Raw genomic sequence first — 19,448 nt, forward strand, 5'->3', positions numbered from 1 at the left:
TGAAACTCTGATCATGTGACCTTTCCTAGGATCCTGCACTGTCTGGTTCTGCAATCATCTCGTCATGTCTGAAACCTTGATCATGTGACTGCGCTCTGTGATCCTGGAGGATCTGAACTAGGAAGTTCTCCCCTGGTCTTGACCCGGAAGAGGAGGTGCTATGCCCTATATTAGACCGCCCCTTCCTATGCTCAGGGCCTGAGTATTGTGTCGTGTCCCTGCATGGCTGCTTGGTCTGTGGGGCGCTCCCTCTATTCTGTGCCCTTGCTCTGTCGTGCGTCTCTGCACACGCTCTGTGCTCGTACTCCGTCTCTTGTCCCGTGTCGTCTTATGTTTGTCCGTTGTGCCATGTTCGTCCTTGTCCTGCTTGGACTTATAGTCCTTCTGTTATTCTCTGCCTTGCCTGTTTCTGCCATGTCTTGCCTTTGCTATGCTCTGCCTTGTTCCCCCCTTTGGTCTCTGTCTTTGCTTGCTCTGCCTCGCTCTCTCCTACGGTGCTCTGTAGTGCTCCCTGGCACACGCACCATCCCTCCTTTCTTTCCTTTTGTGCTCTTTTCCATGTCTAGTCCCAAGGCTCTGCCTTGGCCCGGCTCTGGGCTTCAGCCTACGCTCCTCTGCTAGACTCTTTCCTTTTATGCTCTCTTGCACGTTTATAGGCTAGTTCCAAGGCTCTCCCTTGGCCCGGCTCTGGGCTTCGGTCTACACTCTGCTGCTAACTCTGTTCTTCCTCTGTTCTTGTTACATGTTTCTGCCTATGCTTCCGTTCCAGGTTCTGTATTCTGCTTAATCCCTGCCTGGTTTCTTGTCTTGTCTTCCTTTGCTGCTTCATATGCTCTTTGCATGCGCCTGGCCTTCCTAGCCTCCTGTTTGTGCCTCAGCTGTGCCTGCCTGCTTGTGCCTCAGTCGTTCTCGTCGGTCAGTGTCAGCTGTGTCGCCTGCCATGCCTCAGTCGGGTTCGCTGCAGTCTTGCCCATCTGTCAGTGCCGCAGCCCGATCAGCTAGCCAGTGCCCCAGCAATGCCCTCTGTGCTCCCTTGCACCTCACGCTGTTTCTGCACTGTGCTCTACGTGCTCTCTATAGCACGCGCAGGCCTCGCCTGCCCATGGCATACCTCCCCGTGCTTCTTTAAAAGTGCGCGCAGGCTTTGCCATGTCCCCTGTCGTGCCCTCTTGCACGCACAGGCCCTAACCCTGTCCTGGAACCTTGACCCTGGTGTGCCTCTCTGCACGCGCAGGACCCTGCCTCGCCTGACCCTGGCGTGCTTCTTTGCACGCGCAGGACTCTGCTTTGTTACCTTGTGCCTTGGCGTGTCTCTACACACGCACTCTGTCTTACCTTGTGCTTTGGCGTGTCTCTTCACACGCACCGTCTCGTTTTGTGAACCCTGGCGTGTCCCCTACACATGTACCTTGCCTTGCACCTAGCCTTGAACCCTAGCCTTGGACCTTGGCGTGTTCCCTAACACGCACCATCCCTGGATATCTGACGTGCCTCCTTGCCTGAACCCTGGTTTGCCTGCTGGATGCCCGGAACCTGCCGATCGCTGCCAGAGATCGTAAGATGGATGACTGCGGCCTGATGTCCGAAGCTTATGTCTGCAGCCTGATTCCTTGATCATGTCGATCGTTGCCAGCAGTCCGGAGTCCGATGCCATTGTGCCTTTACCTGTACCTAGGTGTGCCACCTGGCACACACTATGCTATGGACCTTGGCGTGCCCACGCGCGCACCTTGCACGTTTTGCTTGTTTTCATGTTTGCACTGAATGTGATCCTGAAGATACCTTGCACTTACCTCTTGTCTTGTTTCCTGCCTGTCCCTGGTCGTCAGACACTCCCGTAGTGTCCCCCTGAGCCGGCCGTCTGGTCCCAGCAGTCGTGGTGGCTCACCCCCTTGGTCTTGCCACTGACACTCCCTGTACAGGGGGTGGGTTCTCACTAGGTCAGCTCGCCCTAGGTGGGTGCGTGCCACGGCCCAGAGGGTCCACTCTAAAAAGGAAAATGGGCTCAGCAGAAGCAGAGTCAGTCACATGGACTGATGTGCACTGTGGCCTATATCTTAGTCACTGACTGGCGCTGACTCTAATACTGATACCCTAACCACATGCGTAATATCCAAGGGAGGGGAATCTTAATAAGTCATTCACCAGGTACATGCATCTGTCATCATCCACACAAATAGCAACTAGAGTCTATACTAGCGCATGGCCAAGCAGCCATGCGAGTCTTTTATAGCCGAGACCTTCCGGAACCTTCCAGATCCCCCTGATGGACCAATCAGAACTGGAGAAGGACCTGAGCATGTGACTCCCGATCCCCAATGGGGGATCATCCCATGGGCATGCTCAGTGGAGTGACGGAAGGACTTAGATTCTGGAGTCTTTTGCTGCTGGCCAGGCTGCATTGTCATACCTGAACCAGAGGTGGCAGCAGCAACCGATCACACACTGCTGGTCTGGACGGAGCGCCGGGATCGAAGAGTCTGCTGAGCGGGATCGAGGAGTCTGCTGAGCAGGCTCCACTGCGGCCGAAGGAGAATGGGAGACTGCCGAGTGAAAGGCTCTGGATTCCTGCTGTGCAGTTGCAGGAACCCGACACCTAACAGTTCCTCAGTAAGCTTGTAGGGGGTTGGGATAGAACATCCCTTTATTGCCTCCTCCCCTTTAAGAGCTTTAATGTAAATATACTGTTATGCTTCGGTACTGCTACACAGCTGTGTATTGCCGACTGTCTTATTGGTATTGACACATTATGTGTTACCATACGGTAAGATATTATGCTTTATTATGTCTTTTGTATTGTATTTCTGTACAGATTAGGATAAGATAGTGCTTCATTTGCGAATATTAGAGGAGGGCACTTATAGTATAGAGTTCATAGATATGAGTTTGTGTAATATTGGAACAGGCCACTAGATGGGGAATACTAGTGGGTCCTTGATAGGTATATCTGGTTAGGAAGTTCACATAAGGGTTAACTGTAGGAGGAGCTGCTATGGGTTAAGCAAGTGTAGGTTGTAGGAATTAGTCAGAAGGGCGAGCACGCCCGACAAGTCCACAAGGGCTCTAAGCCCAGGACAACATAGCAGCTTGTAGTGCGAATATAAAAATGGATATTTTTGAGTCCATATTGAAATATATAGAATGAATTCTGTATATTACATAGCTCATTTCTCGTCAGACATTAACAGTTACAGACAGACAATGACAATCTCTGTCTGTGGTGGGTTTATCAGACCATTAGATAGCTGCATTTCTGATGTGACAGACAATGCTCCCAAGTGACACAATCTTGAGAACGGTTGTTTCACAAAAAGTTTAAGGTTTATTTAACCTGTCTGTGGTAGTTTTATCTAAATCCCTGTGGCTTTTATATTCTTAGGGTTTACGACCCATTGTCTGATGATTCCATGATATCTGCTTCATCCAATCTTGAAAGCCGGCCACTTGAAGGGTGGGATGAAGCTAAAGTTACACATAAGTGTAATTTAGTATATAAGACCAGAGAAACATGACTAAGACAGAAGCACAACTTGGATACCTGTACACATGTACAATGTTGATACCTGCATAATTGGGGATGCCCATGCAGTGTAGAGAATCTTCCAGGGGTTCTCTGTCTTGGTGTTGCTTCTCTGATATTGTCACGCTGAGCCGACATACTCACCCGGCCTCCGCTCCCACACCGTCTCTGCATACTTACCCGGCCTTCACTCCCACGCCGCAGCCCTCCACCGCCCGACGGCCACGGCGGTCACCTCTGACAGGCGCGCGGCTGACGGCGTCTCTGCATGCAATGCGCATGCGCCATGCGCCATAGGCCGCGGCCACGTCTCCGGCTGTGCTCTGACCTGGAAGCACCCCCTGACCAATGGCAGACCAGACAGGGGCATATCAGGCCGCTTCCCCCTGAGGGAGGCGTCTGATCGTTTCCTAACACACTGGGCCCTGCTTCTTCGTGTGCTCTCTGCAGTCTCACACCCCGTTCTCGTGTTCTCCCTGCAGCAGCCTCGCAGTCCTGCTATCAGTCTCCCCTGCTGCACTCCAGTCCTGCCTCCAGTGTTCTTGTTCCATCCTGCTCCAGTCCTACTCCAGTCCTGTCTCCGGTGTTCCTGTTCCATCCTGCTCCAGTCCTGCTGTCCTACTCCAGTCCTGCTTCCGGTGTTCCTGTTCCTTCCTGCTCCAGTCCTTCCGTCCTACTCCACTCCTGCCTCCGGTGTTCCAGTTCCATCCTGATCCAGTCCTTCCGTCCTCCTCTAATCCTGTCTCCTGTGTTCCTGCTCCAGCCATCCCTCCACGTTCCAGTCTACTCTCTTACTCCATTCCTGTCTCCTGAGTTCCAGCTCCGTCCTGTCATTTACACTTCTGTCCCTCCACGTTCCAGTCTACAGTCTTACTCCACTCCTGTCTCCTGTATGCCAGCTCTGTTCTGCCATCTACACTTCAGTCCCACACTCCTACTCCAGTCCATCCTGAGCCGCCCCTCTCTGTACCGGCTACCGTGGTACTCGAACCCCTGAGCCTGCTTCTAGCGGTCCCTGTATAGGGGTCGGTTCCACTTGGCAGCTCGCCCGGGGCCCCTCGGTGCCACGGCCCAGAGGGGCCAATCCTGGAGATTCCGGCTCCAGACCAGCTACGCTAACAGATATTCTAGACGGATGATATCTAAAAACCTCTTGGTGATTGATGATGTGAGTATACTGTATACAGTTAATCTATATATATACTTAGTCATATGTATTCAGTCTTTATATGTACTTAACCTTTGTATCTTAAAATATACAAAAGTGTACGCAATCATACTATTCCTTTAATTTTGTACATTGAAATAAAATTGCGTTATATCGCAAGTAGTAGCCTTCTTTAAAGCTGTAACCGAACCTTAGTGTCAAAAACGTGGCAATACACAGCTACGCAACGTTGTTTAAGTGAAGAAGCACGGGCACAGTTAGATGAGTGCTGGATAAGACCGGGGCACCAGGGGAAGTTAGACTTCACGTCAGCAGCAGGAACGGAGAAGGAAACGTGGTCCAAAAATTGTGCAGGGCGCAGAATATTCATGATGTGGCAGATCCTCAATAGGGCTGAAGCTGGCATGTCCGGGGTGAAACGGATGAGCAGGATCTCCGATGTACTGAGGTCCTACAGTAGTGAAGCTGCAGTACCGCCAAGGGCGCTACTGCCCTGTAATGTACGTGAGGGCAAAGAAAGTAGGAAAGGGAAAGAGCAAGAGGAATGCTGTGTGGACTGTGATGTAATTGATGTGTCCGGCACCGTTGAAGAGGAGAGTAAAAGCGTTGATTTTACATCAGAACTGGTATCTGTGTCCGTTATTTCATCTTCATGCACTGAAATCAAGTGTGCAGGAGCTGTGTCACACTGCAGTGGAATACCTGACCGTGGACCAGCAACAAGAACAGGTACACTGGTAGATGCTGATGGTATTTCTATGGGAGTGTGATGGTTACGTGTGACTGGACACACCGCCTCCAGCAGGGCAAATTTCTCTGACACATGTGACCCTGGATACATCGCCTCCAGTAGGGCGAATTTAAATAATATAACGTGCAGCCGGATACACCGCCTCCAGCAGGCGAATTTCAGAATTACACATGTATCTGGATACACCACTTCCAGCAGGGCGAATTAAAATAATAAACGGAAACACCAGGGAAACCGATACAATGGAGGGCCCTACGATAGGGAACGGGGACATGGAGACCTCCTGCACTCCCCTGAGTCAGTGTCTCTACACTCCTGACAGTCCGTATGCAGGTTCCGCACCTGGCGCCGAGCAGGATACCTAAAAACCCTAGCTCGCCCTGCACCTAGCCCTTTCTAGTGAAATGGACGGTGCAGAAACTAATCCCACCACTGCACTGAAACACCCAAAGGAAAGTTACAAAACAGGGGTAACACCACTTAGCTTTGCTCTGCTGCTCTTGCTCCCAGCAACAGAGTCCAGAACCAGAATGCAGCTTTGCTCCTGAATAGCTGCTGCTTCACCAAGCTTTGTCAGAGCTGCAAGGAACTCCTCTCTGTGGCTCCTTCCACACCAGGACTCTGACTGAGCTGCAAGGAACTCTCTCTAGCTCCTTCCTCCACCAAGGATGGTTGAAATGACCAATATCACCAACAGTGAGTGAGAGAACAAGACACATAGTCTATATAGTCATAGTCTATATAGTTAAGCCAGAGCAATCACACCTGTTAGTGATTCCCGTGTAATAATGTTAACCACCAGCGGGGGCAAACTAGAACAAAAGACACCACTGTGTAATGACCCTAATGGCCACCGGGGGCAAAAATAACTTTAAGCAACCAGCTTAAAGAAAAAAAAAGGTTACAAGTGCTTTTATCTGTCACAATCCAACATGGATCATGACAGGGAGGAGGTCAGGACACCAGAGCCTCGATGTCCTCGGCTGCAACTACCGTCCTGGCCCCCTCTTACAAGCTCAGTTCAGACCTCTCTTGACCCCGGACCTCCCACACCCAGGGGTGACTCCCTATGTCCTATAGCGAAGACGGCGATCAACTCGGATCGCCAAAGACATGGCTGCCTCAAAGGAGTCAAGGGTCTCATACAGACATACAGAGCTAAGGCATCTTTCACCCTTACTGTAAGCCCCTGGCAGAATTGACTACTGAGTGTGCGGGGTATTCGTGGCCCACCTAGGGAACGCAGAGCAATATTCCTCCACTGGCTGGTCTCCTTGCTGAAGTTGACGCAGTGTGTACTCAGCTAAGGAGACGCGATCGGGGCCATCGTACACAAGGCCCAGAACCTGAAAAAATCCCTCCACCATCTGAAGTGACTGAGAGACAGACGGAAGAGAAAACGCCCATGCTTTGGGGTCCCCCTGGAGGAGCGAGTTTATTGTCCCCACACGTTGCTCCTCTGTACCTGAGGAAACTACATAACTTGAACTACAGTTTACAGGCCTCTCCAAAAACAACAAAATTGTCACGCACTCCAGAGAACCTGTCAAGCAAAGCGATCTTGGGCTCCACTATGGTTTGCCTGAGAGAGGAGATCCCCACACCAGATGTATTAGGGTGCTGCAAAATCACCGTGTGTAAATCCGCCACCTCCAGACTCAGCTGCTGCAATTGCCCTGTCAGATCAGATATTGGATCCATTAGGGATCAGAAAAATGGTAGTGGACAGAGCTAATGTCGTGACACAGCTGTCTGGTGACCTGGGACCAGGGGCTCCATTCCTGTCTCTAACACTAGGGGGCACCCTAGCTCGCCCTGCTACCCGGAATTCTTCAGACGGTGAAGATGCCGAGGCATCCGCTCTTGCATTATCTTCCTGAGTTAGCCCTCCGTCTGTCTCTTCCCCCACCCAGAGAAAAGAGGGCGCTATTGTGCACCGCAGTACACCAACCTGACAAACAAGGGCACTCAAACAAGGGTTAACAAAAAACTCCAGGCATACAAAAATGTTAGGCATCGTATTTCTGTGTTTACTCTGCAGGGATCCAGACCCTCACATTCTGCACTCTCCTGCTGTTTATCTACTGCAGAGGAGATTGCAGAAGAGATTGCCTTGCAGCAAATCTCTCCTGAGGCTAAAGTCCCCGTTACACACTGCGATATTGCTAGCAATATCGCTGTAAAGTCACCGATTTTGTGACGTTGCAGCGATATTGCTAGCGATATCGCTGCATGTGATACTTACCTCCGACCGGCTCCCCCGCTGGTAATCGCTGATCGCGTGAGAAGCTGCTGGACCATTCCTCGTCGGTCACTTCCTGCGGCGCTTCCTGCTGTGACGACGAGCGACGCGTGGAGCCGGGCGGGAGGACGCAGGATCGCCGCGTCTGACAGGTAAGTAGCGATCCCCGTCCCCTGCGATGTCGCTAGTGAGATCTGCCTGTGTGGCAGCTCACTAGCGACCACCTAGCGATGCACCAGCGATCCTGACTGCGTCATATCGCTAGTCGGGATCGCTGGTGCATCGCTAGGTGTAACGGTACCCTAAGGGCCCCGACACACATAGCGATCTCGCTAGCGAGATCGCTGCTGAGTCACAAGTTTTGTGACACAACAGCGATCTCACCAGCGAGATTGCTGTGTGTGACAGCAATCAGCGACCGGCCCCACTGCCGGTATCGCTGATCGCTCTTGGAAACCGCTGGACATTTCTTCCATCGCTGGTCTCCCGCTGGCCAGCACGCATCGCTGCATGTGACAGGCGGGAGACCAGTGATCTGCTGGTAACTAACGTACACATCGGGTATCTAAGGGACGCACGTCCCTTGGATACCCGATGTGTACGCTAGTTACCAGCTCCCTGGATCAGCGCGCTGGTAACTAACGAACACAGCGACGCCGCGCGCTCGGCGTTGCTGTGCTGATCGCTGGTGAAGCTGCCTATTTGGCAGCTCACCAGCGATCACATAGCGACTCACCAGCGATCCTGACACGTTGATATCGTTGTCGGGATCGCTGGTGAGTCGCTATGTGTGACTCCAGCTTTAGTCCTTCTGTCCTCCTACTGAGCATGCTCATGGGACGATCTCCCATTGGAGATCGGAAGTCATGTGCTCAGGTCCTGCTCCAGATCTCATTGGTCCATCTCAGAGATCTGGAAGCTTGCAGAAGGTCCCGGCTGCTATAAAAGGCGTGCTAGTGTGGCGCCCCTGAGGCTCAGTTGCCACAGAGGTACTGCACCTTCTCCTAAGGAGTGGTGCCCCACCATCCAGGTAAGTTGAGGGCACCTGACCACGCTCCAACACTCGCACCCCACACAATACCAGTAATTTCATATTCACGCTGCTGTGATCAGGGATACAGAAAGCTTAGAACAAGGATGAATGCTCATCGTCACACAATAAGAGAAAAAAGAGTGGATCTACCTGTGGCAAAACATTTCTGTATCCCTGATCACAGCAGCATGGATATGAAATTACTGGTATTGAAAGGTAACTTCAATTCTCAGAGAGAGAGACGAGTTTGGGAGTACAAATTTATGACGAACTTTGACACTCTCAGTGCTGGAATGAATGTGTCGCATGGATTTATGTCTTTTTACATCAATTAAGGAATTTCCTTTTAAAACCGTGTGGAGGCATCACAACACAGAACTAGACCCCAATCAGAGGACCATAAAACATCCGGACACCTTATCTATGAACTGGTCCAATGTTTATATTTATGTTTCTCCCTCTCCCATATTGATAGTTCTGCTTCACGTCACTTGTCTTATCTATTGCATTTTTTCTAGGCTGTATTGTGCATAAATATATGACTTCAGATTTTGTATTAGTCTAGCCTGATGAAGAGAACTGAGTAGTCTCGAAAGCTTGCAATGTGTTACCATCTTTTCGGTTAGCCATTAAAAGGTATCAACCACTGAGGACTCTCAATTCTGAATATTTGTCAGATCTACAGCAGGATGCTTCTTCTCTCATACACAGAAAAAAAGAAAATACAGTCACATGCTCTCCCTGTGTGAGCCTCTGGGAGTTTTTTTTTAAACTTTATAAACAGAATATAAATCTAGCAACTAAACACTCATAGACAGGAATGGAGTTGTTGCATCAAACATATTCCAACACCCCCACTCAACAACTACTAATCCTGTTAGTCCCATTGCGGTTCTGAAGTCCACAAACTTGGCTCTAGATAATGGCTTTGTCATACCATCAGCTATCATCTTATCAGACTTGCAATAAACAAACTCGTGTACACCACGTTCCACTAAGTCACCTAAGTGGTGATGTTTTACATCAATGTGCTTAGTCCTTGCACTAATCTTCTCACGGCTGGCAAGTTTAATGTATCCTAGGTTGTCCTCATAGATAACTGTTGGTTGTGCTAATGGCTTGCCAAAATCTTCCAAACGTTGTTTCAACCAAATTACTTCTTGACTTGCATAAGCAGCAGACATATATTCTGCTTCTGTAGAAGATAATGCTACTGACACTTGTTTTCTGCTGGACCAAGAAACTGAATTTTCTCCTAACTTGAACAGGTAACCACTTGTTGATTTTCGATCACATGAATCTCCAGCCCAATCAGCATCCACATAACCTCTGACAGTGAGATCTCCTGATGCAGATATCTTAAGATTTAGCCTTTGAGTTTCTTTAAGATATTGAAGAATTTTCTTCATTGCATTCCAGTCTCTTTGGCGGGGCTTGCTTACATGTCGGCAGAGAATTCCGACTGTTGCTGTGATATCCGGACGAGTTGTGGTTGCTATGTACAGAAGCGACCACATTGCTTGCATGTAACTCTCATTGCTGGGTAGCAGATCTTCTCTTTCCAACTTTAAATAGGACGGGTCCATTGGTGTTGACGCACCTTTGGCTTCTGAAATTCCAAACTAGTTTAATAAGTGTTCTGACCATATAAGGAAGGCGTCTAGCTGGGATACTTTTATTTGGCCTTCCTGATCTCCTAACTGGAGGCTGACTTAGTTCTTCTGTGTCTTCCTTGGTGGCTTCGGAGCTTATCCACACTTCAGTGTTTTCCTTTTCAGCATCTGGGTTTGGTGATTGAGATTCTTGTTCTTGCTTCTTAGGTTGAGTAACTGATTTAACTTCATAGAATTTGAGTGATACAGAGTTTTCATCAAAAAACTACATCTCTGCTGATTGTTACTGTTGGTCTCTGGGTGCAGGATTCTGTATCTCATTTGAGTTTCGCTATAGCCCACCAGGACTACTTGCGTTGCGTGTGATTCCCACTTGGAACGTTTTTATTTGGGAACATGCTTAAACGTTTTGCTTTCAAATATTCTGAAGTGCTTCTGGTTATGTTTCTCACAGTTCCATAGCTCATATGGAGTTTTATTTGTGGCTTTACTTGGCACTCTGTTTTAAAGATAGCAAGCTGTTATGATGGCTTCTCCCCAATACGTTGTAGGTAGATTCGCATCAAGCAACATACTTCCTCCACTTTCACAGACAGTGCGGTTCTTTCTCTCTGCAATGCCATTTTGTTCTGGGTTGTATGGAATGGTGGTCTGGAACATGATTCCATTCTTTTTCAAAAAGGTTTGCACATTACCACTTGCATATTCGGTTCCGTTATCTGCTTTTGGCATTCTTCCAAATTTGTTAAACACTACAGCAAGATAATTCTTCAAGTTTCTGTGGAACTTCATCCTTAAGGTACTGTCACACTTAGCTATGCACCAGCGAACCCGACCAGCGATATGACACGGTCAGGATCGCCGGTGCATCGCTAAGTGGTCGCTAGTGAGCTGCCACACAGGCAAGGTGAATTTTTTTTTTTTAATATTTCTTCTCTTTTTCTGGGGCCGTAGGAGGATATTTTTTGACTAAATGGAGACTAAGCAATTATCTGATCGTGTTGAGCAGCTCACTGATGAAGTGCAGGGAATTTCTGCCTATCTTGCTCAATCATCTGCTGTTGAACCAAAAATCCCAACTCCTGATGTGCTTTCTGGGGATCGGTCTAAATTTTTGAATTTTAAAAATAATTGTAAATTATTTTTTGCTTTGAATCCTAACTCATCGGGGAGCTCTGTACAGCAGGTTAAAATTATCATCTCCCTGCTGCGCGGTTATCCCCAGGATTGGACTTTTTCTTTGACACCCGGAGTTCTTATTCTGGCTAATGTGGATGCATTTTTTCAAGCCCTGGGGTTGTTGTATGATGAACCTAATGCTGTTGATCAAGCTGAGAAAACCTTATTGTCATTGAACCAAGGTCAGGATTCTGCAGAGTTATATTGTCAAAAATTCCAAAACTGGGCGGTCCTTACTAAATGGAATGACGATGCCCTAGCAGCTCTTTCGGAAGGGTTTGGCAGAAACCATAAAAGATGTTATGGTGGAATTTCCTTTCCCCTCTGGTCTTGACGACTCTATGTCATTGGCCATACAAATTGATCGGTGTTTACGTGAACGTAAAACTACACGAGAGGCGTTGCCGCCTTTCGAACGAACTTCTGAACCCATGCAATGCGATAGGGGTTTGTCTAGGGTGCAACGTCAGGAGTTTAGAAGGCGTATGTGACGAACGTCAGCTTACGCTGAGTCATTCTTCTTAGAAAGAGTGGACCCTCTGGGCCGTGGCACCCACCCACCTAGGGCGAGCTGACCTAATGAGAACCACCCCCTATACAGGGAGTGTCAGGGGCAAGACCAAGGGGGTGAGCCACCACGACTGCTGAGACCAGACGGCCGGCTCAGGGGACACTAGACGAGTGTCTGACGACAAGGACGAGCAGGAAGCAAGACGAGACTAGACGTTTTATAACATCCAGCCCCTATACCCCGGTTTTTTAACATCAGACCCTTTGCCCCCCCGGTGTTTAACAACTGGCCTCTCGCCCCCTAGTGTGTAGCATCCGGCCACCCAAGTCTATGACATCCGGACCATTGTGCCCCTGGTGCATAACATCCGGCCCCTCATCCACAGTGTATAACATCCGGCCCCTCATCCCCAGTGTATAACATCTGGCCCCTCATCCCCAGTGTATTACTTCTGGCCCCTTGTCCCCAGTGTATAACATCTGGCCCCTCGTCCCCGGTGTATAAGATTCAGCCTTACATTCCAGTATATAACATGGGACCCCTCGCTCCCTGGTGTATAACATCCGGGCACTCGACTCCCCAAGTGCCCCTCAAGCACTATATGACTCTCTTCACAGTATCATCCACATGCACAGTATGATGACCGTACTGTACCCCAATTTAACTCCCCTGGCAAAATATGGTCACCCCAACACAGTATTATCCCCCAACTGTGACCCCCACACAGCCTTCCGTGCAGTATAATGCGCCTACATACAGTACAATGGCCCAAAACCTCTACATACCGTATAATGGCCCGCACAATACCTCCTTATCGCCCCTACACAGCCCTCAACATAGCATGATGAACCACACACAAACCTTCACACTGCATAACTGCTTGCATACAGTGTAATCGCCCCCACATAGCCCTCCTTAAAGTATAAAGGCTTCCACATAGCCCTCCATATATTATAATGGTCCCCACCTAGCCCTCCATATATTATAATGGTCCCGACATAGCCCTTGAAATATTATAATGGCCCTCACATTGCTTCCATATAGTATACTGGCTGCATAGTCCTCCATACAATATACTGCACTCCCTATAGTCCTCCATACTGTATACTACACTCCCCATGGTCCTCAATACAGTATAATACTCTCCCCATAGTCCTCTATACAGTATATTGCACTCCCCATAGTCCTCCATACAGGATACTGCACTCCCCGTAGTCCTCCATACAGTATACTGCACTCCCCGTAGTCCTCCATACAGTATACTGCACTCCCCGTAGTCCTCCATACAGTATACTGCACTCCCCGTAGTCCTCCATACAGTATACTGCACTCCCCGTAGTCCTCCATACAGTATACTGCACTCCCCGTAGTCCTCCATACAGTATACTGCACTCCCCGTAGTCCTCCATACAGTAGACTGCACTCCCCGTAGTCCGCCATACAGTATACTGCACTCCCCGTAGTCCTCCATACAGTATACTGCACTCCCCGTAGTCCTACATACAGTATACTGCACTCCCCGTAGTCCTCCATACAGTATACTGCACTCCCCGTAGTCCTACATACAGTATACTGCACTCCCCGTAGTCCTACATACAGTATACTGCACTCCCCGTAGTCCTCCATACACTATACTGCACTCCCCGTAGTCCTCCATACAGTATACTGCACTCCCCGTAGTCCTACATACAGTATACTGCACTCCCCGTAGTCCTACATACAGTATACTGCACTCCCCGTAGTCCTCCATACAGTATACTGCACTCCCCGTAGTCCTACATACAGTATACTGCACTCCCCGTAGTCCTACATACAGTATACTGCACTCCCCGTAGTCCTACATACAGTATACTGCACTCCCCGTAGTCCTACATACAGTATACTGCACTCCCTGTAGTCCTCCATATAGTATACTGCACTCCCCGTAGTCCTACATACAGTATTATGGCCACCTTAATTTAAAAAAAATATATATATAACAATACTCTTCTGTCCTCCTTGTTCCCTGCTCTGATCTCTGCAGTGAGCATTCTGAAGCGCTGCTTACTTCAGTGCAGCTGGCGATATGTAGTGATGTCATCGCACCTGCTGCTCGGAGACGTCAGACACCGAGGAAGAATGATGGAGGAGGAAGTGTCAATGTATGGATGCCGATACAGTTGATCATGCGATGTGCCATTTGGGGGGCCAGGTACCGGCGCTGGCACTGGACCCCCCCTAGCTCACAACCCCATCCTCATTGCATGGAGCCTTTTAACAACATTACAATTTACATTTAATACAGTGCTGTATATAATCTGTGCATTCATTGTGGTGATGTGGGATGATTTAAGCACCCAAATAATTAGACTTATATAAAGTTACCATTCTTGTACATCTATACAGTTTATCGGCATAATACCCCTGCACATCACCCTGACCACTTTACTTTATAGATATCTTAGCATCAGGGTAACATGGTTATTTAACCTATGTATTCTACTGTACTGTCCCTATTTAATATCATTGTTGTATATACTATTATTTGGAGAAGTTTCTACCTTACTACCCTTGTGGATATTATTGTTATTTACACCTATAATTGAGGTAATACACACCTTTGATAGGAGTATTGGGTGAAATATTCACCTTTGATAGGACTAGGGTCTGCCCTACTGGACACTTTGTTACATTTGTTTCTGTGATACCTTTTTATCTTGCATTTTAATGATTCATAATAAAGCTTGGAAATAGATATTTTAATATTTTATGTTGTTCTCTTCTTCCTGCCGTTCTATTACGCAAGTCCGTAATTGGTTATATATCACCAAGCGCAATGCCAAGTTTTGGATGGAGTGGTGTAAAGCCACTGCCACTGGACTCTGGAGGAAACATGTTCTGTGCAGTGACGAATCACGTTTCTGTATCTGGCACTTGATGAAAGAGTCTGGATATGGTGAACGCTAGGAAAATATTACCTGCCTGACTGTATTTTGTGAACTGTTCCCCATGACTGTGCCAAGGTCCATACAATCATGGTTGGGGGTTTCGTGTGGAAGAACATGAAAGTCCACAAAGATCATGGACCTCAGCCCCATCCAACACCTTTGGCATGAACTATACCGGAGATTGTGAGCCCGGCCTCTACTCCAACTTCCGAGAGGATGCTATCGCTACAAAGGGTGGGGACTCCATAATAATGTCTGTGGATATAGAGTAGGACATCATAAAAGCTTCTGTAGGTCCAACTGTCCCTGGTGAACTAACTAGTACATTACTTTGTCTTATATCTGATGAAGAATTTTGACATACTTCTTTGCTAGGAGAGCAATATGCTGGATGACCACATCACAATGATATTCCAGGCTATCCATGGCATGGATGAGTTTTTCTTCTCGAATTAGGCTTAGCACCTTGGTCCTCGCTCGTTCTTCCATTCCTTCAGCTAAGCATTGTGCAGTTTCCTTCATCAGTCTCTTTACAGTCTTACCTGTAGAGCCACAGGAAAGAGAAGATTGTTGCTTATAGGATCAATCAAAAGCGGAGGTGTTTCCATGATTGTGCCAATGGACAGTACGCACCTTTGCCATTTTTCACCTGAGTGAGTATACTTTTCACGGATCTAAGGGAAGTCACCAATTTTTCAGATTTAAACCCTGTTCCTAAAAGATTGTTAACTTTCCCTGGAAAAAAATACATTTATTTATTAAACTCTCTGTACATACTTGTTCACAATGGATCTTATATACAGGTACTAAAAAATTTGTGACCACTGTATGAGTCTAAATGCTTACATGTGCTAGCACTGTTGTGAATATGGGACTGGTTGACTGATTGGAGCTCATTCTTAACCAGCTATTAGAACCATCTAAGCAAATTTTTGTTACTTACCACTATGTATAGAAGAGGACAGAATGTGCCTCCTGATGGGGAAGACTGCAGAAAATTAGAATTTTTACACTTGAGCACTTCTGGTAAGGATTGAATCAGGGCCGGCCCGAACGTATAGGCGAACTAGGCGGACGCCTAGGGCGCCGACCCAGAGGGGGCGCCATAGAAAAAATAGAAAAAATTATAAAAAATCTTTTCAAAAGGCAAAAAGTTTTAGGGATGGAAAGAAAAGTGTACATATTTAAGGGCAAATATGACGCAAGAGAGGTTGGTTGGGTTGGCAACAATTTCGATAGAATCTGAGGTTGCTAAACAAATTAATCTCGGTGACTTAGTGTCATCCTTTTCAAAAAAAAAGGCAAGGAAACAAAAATTTTAATTACCTATGGTCGTTTTTGTTTCGTGTTATTGATTACTTTGTATATATTTGTCCTATACAACTACTCAGAAGATTAAAGAGTTAGGAGAGAGTTAATTAATCATTGTTGTTGTGGTTTATTTTGCTCCTAAATTTATATCCCAAGTTTTCATCTACTGCCAAGAATAGTAGGGGCGCAACAAAATAGTTTCGCCTAGGGCGCCGTAATCTCTCGGGCCGGCCCTGGATTGAATAGTCTACAGCTTGATGAAGACCCATCTGTATTCTAGGGTCGAAACAATGCTACTTATTTCTGTATATTTGATGGCATAATAAATGGAATTAACCTTATTTGGATTTTGTCACCTTCTTTGTTTTTTTTTTGTTTAAATGCATTTAGCTGAGGATTGGCAGACCTTTGGCAGAAGAGAGTTAGTACTGTCCTACTACAACACTTGTGGTAAGGTTGAGTGGCCAGAATGGTACCTATGTAATGTTTATGCTGTACATGTTATCAGTATTCCATAAGCAGAGGTAGGATGGACCGCCAAGGCACTAGAGGATCCTTCGGAGGGTCAAGTTCTGGCATGGCAATGATGCTTAGACAATCAAAAACATGAAGCCCTATTTGGTTTTGACTGCACAGTTGATCACATTCTATTCTGCTTGGGTCCATACATTTTTATTATGTAATCAATAGTGGTAAATCTGGTAAGACCTGGAGGCTCCAGTCAAACTCCAACCAAAATATTTAGGATGGGTAAACCAAGTAGTATAACCCCAATGCAAAGTATGCTACAGCACACACAAATATCACAGGTTTATTAGTATTTGTCTTATCATATGGGCCAAATGGACCTTGTGAGTCCCCCTTCGCTTCAGAGGCTTGCAGCAATCTCTGCGCCCACTAAAGTTATACCCCTGGGAAAACTTTCATATAGGGACACCTAAAGCCTATCTTATCATATGTCTGACTTATTGCCTAGAGAGTATTTCGCTATTGGTCTACAGTCCTTCAATTCAAACAGATCTGAGCTGTAAACAGTTTCCAAGATTCCCCTGGATGTGCTTCATATGTCTTATTTGCATAGGTCAGAACAGTTATACTTTATTTTGCTATTTCATTATTTACATTTGTATGATTCCATTGAAATGGTGGCTATGTGTCCGACCATTATTATGGATGACATGTCACCGCTATAAAATGTAGATATTATGTAGAAAGTGAGTTGCTTCTAGGGAAAAACACATTCATATTCCAGTGCCGTATAGACTCATCGTATGATGCACCCCAATGATATGAAACCTCACAGAATCGGTGTGCCTGCATGGAGTTTCATGCCTAGCTCTAGTGTGTGCCTACGATGTGTGTGCAAGGGGCCCTCATATATATTGACGTTGACAAAACTTACTGATTTTGCTACAACCAGCTAACCATTTATGGGGGCCTTCAGACTCTACCCTGGCTGATCCCACCATGTCATGCATACGTCTTGAATCAGTGCTTTGCTTCCCTCATCCAGGTCCACTAAACTCTGTTGTTCTCCATGTCGGGCTTGCAAATGGCCCGACGTGATCCCATGTGATTACCTGCCTGCGCCTAAATAAGGCTCACCAAGACACATACACAGGAGTGTGTCTTGGTATTCAGACTTCAGTTTTTCTAAGACTTTCAGTTTATCAGTGCACTTCTGTCTGCTTGCAGTGTTCAGTAACTTCGCTACCTGTCTGCAGCTTCCATTAACTTTGCTACTTGTCTGTGGTCTCCAGGACGTCCCCGTCTACCTGCAGTTTCCAGTAACTTGCTACCTGTCTGTGTCTCCAAGACGTCTCATGTCTGCCTACAGCTTCCAGTAACTGTGTGGTCTCCAGGATGTTGCCTATCTATGTGTTGCTTCCAGTATCCCTGCTGTCTGTGTCCTGAATTCCTCACCCATCTGCTGCACCAATGCCCCTGGTCCCTGTGCCCTTGTGCTTGATGGTTCCACCTAACTAGGTGAGCCTAACACCCCAGAGGTATTTTCCAGCTACTACACTTTCCCCATAAAAAAACCATATGCATGCTGAGCCAAATTGAGTGTGCATGTGTATAATAGAGTCAAGAGAAATATTTGTTGGCCAGCCACTATCTAAAATCTATGAACAGTCTAAGATTGGAAGAAAGGGGACATGTCAATTTCTGTATAATTACAAAACTTCTTATTTTGGAGACTGGGAAAACTGTGTAAACTGTAAGAGGTAGGTGCTAGAGAGAGGGCACAAAAGGCCTTTTTGTCCAGTATAGAGAGAACAATTTTATAAATCATGTTTGGTGGAGGGCCGTTACAGATTTTGCATTGGGGCCCTGGAGCTTCATATGAAACTTTCTTAAAATTATTCAGTAATACTGCAACAAGTTTTCAACAAAAGCCAATTAATTAGTGGCCTGAGCTTCTCTGCAAATTACAGCCCTGGTATAGTATAAACAGTTGCCAACTATATAATCACTATACTCTATGAATAGTACAGCAGCTTACCGGCGGCCATGGTTGTAATGTCCCATAAACGGTGTTAATTTTTTCCAGACACTTCTTCGTCAGCCGGCTCCGTCTTTTATTCTGGCCTACAAGAAATAGAATTGCACTTTCAGACGATGAGAAGATTCGAAAACAGTAGAACAAGGATAGAACTTACCTTACTGACTGACGCTACATGGTCCTGTCAGCGGAGGAGGTCAGCGGGTAGTGTGCAGATCCAAAGTGATCACAGTGTATGAGTGCAAAGTGTGTAGGTTAATATTTCCCCAGTAATTAAGCTGTAATGTTATATACTAGCTATGAATATTTATCAGTAAAAATTAAATGATAGTAATGAGGAAACTAGCCAGGGAAAAATATCCATGAGCTGAACAGTATATATCTAATATATAAAGCTCAGTGTATGTTTGTATGTATGTCCGGGATTGGCATCCGCACCGTCACAGCTACAGCCACAAAATTTTGCACAGTCACACGTCTGGACCCCGAGAGCGTCATAGGCTATGTTGTGAGGCGAAATTTTAACCCTGCGCTTTCCAATTCACCAAACAATTTTGCCCCTATCTACATAATGGGGAAAAAGTGAAAGGAAAAGAGTTGGAGGCAAACTGACAGCTGTCAGATGTGAACAAGGGGGACTTAAAGAATGAGAGCGATGGCGCCAAAGAGTATATACCGTACAGTTGC

At 46.9% G+C, this 19,448-nt stretch overlaps 1 protein-coding gene across 1 annotated transcript in view; it reads right to left on the reverse strand.

Moving 5' to 3' along the window:
• The window catches only part of LOC141097461 (IST1 homolog), a 33,482-nt gene extending 14,517 nt beyond the window's left edge, over positions 1-18,965 (reverse strand). Inside the window, exons 1-4 of the mRNA XM_073584659.1 lie at positions 18,919-18,965; positions 18,762-18,847; positions 15,578-15,679; positions 15,309-15,486 (exon numbers count right to left, since the gene is read on the reverse strand). Coding sequence (XP_073440760.1) covers positions 15,309-15,486; positions 15,578-15,679; positions 18,762-18,771 — 290 coding nt within the window. The 5' untranslated portion in view covers positions 18,772-18,847; positions 18,919-18,965. The remainder of the gene's footprint in view (positions 1-15,308; positions 15,487-15,577; positions 15,680-18,761; positions 18,848-18,918) is intronic.
• Between the last annotated feature and the right edge of the window lie 483 nt (positions 18,966-19,448).

Source organism: Dendrobates tinctorius, unplaced genomic scaffold (assembly GCF_039654945.1).
Source record: "Dendrobates tinctorius isolate UK_male_01 unplaced genomic scaffold, ASM3965494v1 ptg000009l, whole genome shotgun sequence".
Classification (NCBI taxonomy): domain Eukaryota; kingdom Metazoa; phylum Chordata; class Amphibia; order Anura; family Dendrobatidae; genus Dendrobates; species Dendrobates tinctorius.